This window comes from Rhipicephalus sanguineus, chromosome 10 (assembly GCF_013339695.2).
Source record: "Rhipicephalus sanguineus isolate Rsan-2018 chromosome 10, BIME_Rsan_1.4, whole genome shotgun sequence".
Taxonomy (NCBI): domain Eukaryota; kingdom Metazoa; phylum Arthropoda; class Arachnida; order Ixodida; family Ixodidae; genus Rhipicephalus; species Rhipicephalus sanguineus.
The window spans coordinates 37,312,443-37,317,816 of NC_051185.1; the positions used below are offsets into that span (position 1 = coordinate 37,312,443).

Consider the following 5,374-nt stretch of genomic DNA (forward strand, 5'->3'; position numbering starts at 1 on the left):
GAAATTTAAAAACGAAACTTTGACCTTGATTTTCTCCTCTATTAATAAACTTGTCATGGTGAAATTAATGGCATCAGAGTTCTCAGAGCACAATTTATCAATCTAGAGCAATTCATGGTTTCATTTTAGTGTCCCATCAACTAATCAGTGAGGCTGCCGCTTTCTGGACTTTCAAGATGGCTTACCAGGGACAAGTTTCCCATCATTAGGAAGGCAGTCAGGTTGGAGTCGAAGAGGAAACCAATCCGTTTCACACGGTTCCTTGTCGCAGACAATTCGGTTGGTGCTAGCAAACGAACAAAAATTAATGGTAAGCAGCATTGTTTAGGAAAGTTGAGATCCGCTGCTCTAACCAAGCACTGACCATCATGAAAAGTCCAGCAGAATATGTATAATGTGTAGACTCAAAATATCGTTAGGTTCAAACGTTATTGAGAGTTTCTCACATGCATATGCACGACCAAGCTGTCGATATGACTGTCACTGAAATCTAGAGGGGACGACAAAATCACGACGATGTGATGACAACGTTAAAGACACACAGGTTCTTGGCTGAGTTCTTGATACAATCATCAACCGTTGTGAGACTATTTCCTATATGCAGATGCATAATCAAGTCGCTATGATTACTATCACCAAAATGTCAAAGACGAAACAATGAAATCGCAATGACATGATGTCAACACTAAGCACACAAAGGCGCATCGGCAAGTTTTAATACGACCCTCACCAAAATTGAAGACGGTGCGACAAGACAGAGAAAACACACAGATCTGCATAGTTGTCATAACATCTCGGAAAAATATTTTTACACGTATCCATTGTTATGTTCCTACTCAAATTTCTTGGAAAGGTTGCATTTCATGGTCCCGATTGTTTAGCTTCCTGCTTGGAACTATTAATTCGCAAGTTTAAAAAAAAAATAAAGAAAGGTTTTTTTTTTTTTATGGAGAACCTAGTTGCCATGGAAATGCAATTAGTATAAGCTTGTTTTGCTATCTGCCAGCAGCTGCAGAAAGCAACTTTTCGAGAAGGGATGCCAGTTGTTCTAGAGGAGCGAGCAAGACGTGGCAACTCTTCCAAGAAGAACAGGTGTTTTCTGTTAACCACAGGACGGCAAAATAAGTTTACACTAACGGTGTCTTGGCAGCAGCTAGCCTTCCCCGTAAGCGATATCAAATTTCCGTTCTTTTTTTTTTCTTATCATCTAAGCGAGTAACAGTAGTGCCAAGTGTTATATAAAATGATCGGCACCTCTTAATGAGATCTTGCTGCAAAATTTGAGTAGGAACAAAGCAGTGGTAAGCATCAAAATCTTTCTTTTTTCAAGACTTTAAGTGGAACAGATACAGTCAACCACAAAAGTTTACGGACCACGTGAGCGCGTGCTTAACTGCCTGTCCGCCATGCCACCTAACAGAGCGCCACCTACTGTCGACCGCAGTGCTGAGCTGGAAATGGGTCTTCTTGTTATTCACTGGCATGTAAATTTCCTAATGCTGCGCAGCACATTGTTAATTCGTTGTTTTCACACAAAGCGCTCATCTGCAGTATGGTCACACTTCTACTTTGACAGCAGAATCAAAGCTATCACGGTGTTCTTTGACAGTGTGCTGTTGGGTAGTATCACTTTTTGTGAAAGATTGCAAGCGATAACAGATGTACTGATAGACTTCCTTCACGACAGAAGCCCGTAGCCACAGCTGCCAATGAGCGCATTGCGTTAAAATGTGAATGGTGCAAAATATTTGTGCCCAGTGAGGAAGTAGCCAGGCTGTCAATTAAGGGATTAATGCGTCGTGAACATAGCGCTGCTGTCGATAACCGTTGACGTAGTGGAACATTCACAAAGAGGCTCATGGCCGCCCGCTTGTGTGACCTGTAAACTTTTGTGGTCGACTGTACATCCATGTACTACAAGATGTGGTACCAATCCAACAAAACAGCAAGTTCCTAGGCAGTACCCGATTCGTGGAGACTGGCCGAATCTTCTGCGGGCACCGACTCTCCGCCTATCAGCTGGCCTTCTTTCTCCACTTCTGTGTGCAACACCGACATGAACTCTTCAACCTCCCTGCTGCTGGACCTGATTGGAATACCAACACATGATACGTTAGGCTCACCCGGCATTACCAAAGTGTTCGTACAAACTGAAACACCGTAAACACGTAATACATTAGAGCTGCGACCCAATGGGACAGATGACGAAGAAACGATGCAAGAGTCTGCTAATCAGCATATTACATGTTAACAGGTTGTCCATCACTGATCTGTTCAACATGCGATCCACCAGAAATATATCAACTGCTTCATCATCAAGTTTCTTAGGTATCAGGAATGCAAATTAGACTGGCTGTCTGGACATGGTTCATCGTAGTGAATAAAACACAGCACTATCATGGGGACAAATAAATAAATTTGCAACATGAGCAATAAATCACAAGGCTGAAACACATTGGCTGCTGGTCGAAGGTCGCAGGTTCGGTCCCTGCCTGTGGCAAGCTATCTTTTCGTCCACTTTTCTTTCTTCACATTTACATTACATTTACTACTAATAACGTCCCCTATACTTTCCTTGGCATTATTGTCTGTTAGTTCTCATTAATATTGTGTATAACAAAGAAAAACGAGCCCTTAAAATTTCCACTTCTTTTCTTCATTCATAGCGAGGGTCTCGTTCTGGCAGACTTGATGCTTTCAGGTAGTATGCGAGGGATTATTGGTCAGCTGCCAGCTCGTAATAAGTTCACGTGCTACGTGACGCCAACAGGCAGAAAAAGAGTGTTCCACACTCGCCGTCATGGCTACTGGCGGCGCTGACTGACGCTTCCACGTTTAAATACACATATATACCCCATAAAGTGGACGAGGGGATGGTCGCCACGGTAGCTCAGTTGGTAGAGCATCGGACGCGCTATTCGAAGGTCGCAGGTTCGGTCCCTACCCGCGGCAAGCTATCTTTTTGTCCACTTTTCTTTCTTCACATTTACATTACATTTACTACTAATAACGTCCCCTATACTTTCCTTGGCATTATTGTCTGTTAGTTCTCATTAATATCGGCTGCTGTATGTTTTTCTGGTAACTTGGCAGTCTGCAAAAATCAGCGTGTTTCCAAACAACCTAGAACTCTATCATTTGGCCAGCTGGTTGACCCCAGTAACGGTTCAGTTATTGTGTTCATCTGTTTCTATACATATTACATGCCTTGAATGTATTTTTCTACAACTTCCTAAAAGCAGCCGCATATTAGTGACCAAACTGAAAAGCAAAAACGAAAATCTGCAACGTTATGGGATCTACCCATATATGCAATTATATACACATACTGAAAAAAGGGAAATGAAAGATTATGCGTAAAAAACAGGAAAACGCAACACTGCAGCGAAAAGGTAACAAAAGTCATGGGACACAATGTCCCACATGTGATGCTGCCTTTTCGCCAAGGTGTTGCTTTTTCATTGTTTTTTCCATATGTGTGTACACTGAGGTGACATCCCAATGAAATTTTACTTGAAAGACGGTGCTCATAAGGCAGTTTCTTTGTCTCCTGTGTCAGTGATATGTTTTCTTGGCTTTCCAAGGTGTGAATATTTCTCATTAAGGAGACATCAGAGAGCTACAGCACATATGCAAACTCCTTGTTGTTAACGGTTTACTGGTTTACCAGGTTACTAAAAGCTGTGGACGATGGTGGCAGCAAAGTTGGTGACACCGTCTGGTGGTGCTTTGTCCGACCACAATATGTTTGAAATGTTTTCGCATTGTCAGAGCACACTAGTCGAAAAAAGTCATTTAAAAACTGCATGCTAACGATCATGTTGCTACTGACAGTTTACGCCAGCAATTTCAAGTACAGTATGACAGCTCTGCAGTACTATTAACGTTTGTTTGTTTTTCTGGTTCGATTCTGCATCACAAGGCATTTCTGTCAAAGACGTCGGCTACTGTATGTTTTTCTGGTAACTTGGCAGTCTGCAAATGTTAGCATGTCTTTCAATCAAGCTAGAACTCTATGACTGGGACAGCTGGTTGACAACAGTAACAGCTAAGTTATTTTGTTTATCTGTTTCTACGTAAGTGCATGTCTTCAAGTACACCATCTTTAGAGCAATGTCTTTTGATATAACTTTCTAAAAGTAGCCCTATATTAGTGACCAAAGTGATAAGCAAAAAAAGAAAAGGTCTGCGCGCTCACTTGACAGTCTTGCAGTTTTGTGTTAGCCAGGAAGGATCCAATCCCGACATGTCCTTGTTTTTCTTTTGTGCGAAACCGAGGCGACAGTACATAGATACAGCATTCTGAAAAGCACAGCAGTAAACAAAACGACGAACAAGTTAGAGATAATAGAAAAGCAGCCAACATGCACACAAAAAAACAGAGAAAACTACAAGAAAATTCTAGTACAATACAAAATGCGAATAGATTGCTGCATTGTATACCATTATGTGCAATTTTCGATGCGTGTAACTAAGTACCATATGAAAAACTAAGCAATAACAAGCCCCATTCACCAACCACATCTACTGATTAATCCAAAAGCAACAAAAATAAAAAATCAAGTAATGTTATTACTTCATGTGGTTTTCACACAAACTCGCATATTTTAGATTTTTTTTTTCTTCGAATAATGAAAGCTTCTATTGCCAGAATAGCTACGTTGGTCACTGACAATCGCAGTCCTATGCACCTCTTTCTGTAAAAACCACTGATACGAGCGATTCGATTGCAGCTGCTGCGTTTTCCATTGCTGGCTGTAATATATCGGGCGTACATTACGTTCTAGGGATGCCTTATAATTGAGTGAACGTGGAAACATGTGTGTGAAACATCAGCTCAGGTAAAATACCAATACGATGCTGCTGGACAAGTCAGCTGTAGTCAACCTTAATTTTTGTAGATGTAACATGCTGTCTGTATTTAATACTTAATTTTGCTTTTGATTATGCAATGTGCTCATATGTAACTAACTTATTTAATCAAGTTACTGCAGCTACAACCAGCGCTCACAGCTAAAGATATCCTTGAGAGGTGCAAGCAGATGCTCGTGAGGGTACTGACAGTTGTGATGTGCAAGTGCGCGTTTGAAAAGGGCGCGACGCAAACACAAACCGATGAAGACGACGACGATGACTCGCGACCGTAGCACGTGTGAGCGTGAACGATTTTCGTCCAATGGAGAGCCGCCACGGTGTTCTGGAAGAAAAGCCACGGGTGTAGAACGGCAAAGCGAGGAGACGTGGCCGGGACGTGACCGAGTGAAGAAGGCGACCAGGGCACGGGAGTGGCGGCCGGCAGAGTTCTTGCGTCGAGGCCGCTGCGGGCTCCCACCTGGGCGCGTACCCAGCTTCTTCAATCGTTTGGCGTTGGCCA

The 5,374-nt window shown here is 42.4% G+C and overlaps 1 protein-coding gene and 1 non-coding gene across 2 annotated transcripts in view; one reads left to right on the plus strand and one right to left on the minus strand.

Annotated features, from left to right (window-relative positions):
• Positions 1 to 5,374, minus strand: part of LOC119371671 (protein FAM91A1) — a 29,783-nt gene that overhangs the window by 11,587 nt on the left and 12,822 nt on the right. The window contains exons 11-13 of the mRNA XM_037642115.2: positions 4,199 to 4,302; positions 1,965 to 2,086; positions 186 to 286 (exon numbers count right to left, since the gene is read on the minus strand). Coding sequence (XP_037498043.1) covers positions 186 to 286; positions 1,965 to 2,086; positions 4,199 to 4,302 — 327 coding nt within the window. The remainder of the gene's footprint in view (positions 1 to 185; positions 287 to 1,964; positions 2,087 to 4,198; positions 4,303 to 5,374) is intronic.
• On the plus strand, positions 2,880 to 2,952 carry Trnaa-cgc (transfer RNA alanine (anticodon CGC)). Its single transcript has one exon. It is a non-coding gene; the product is annotated as a tRNA-Ala (tRNA).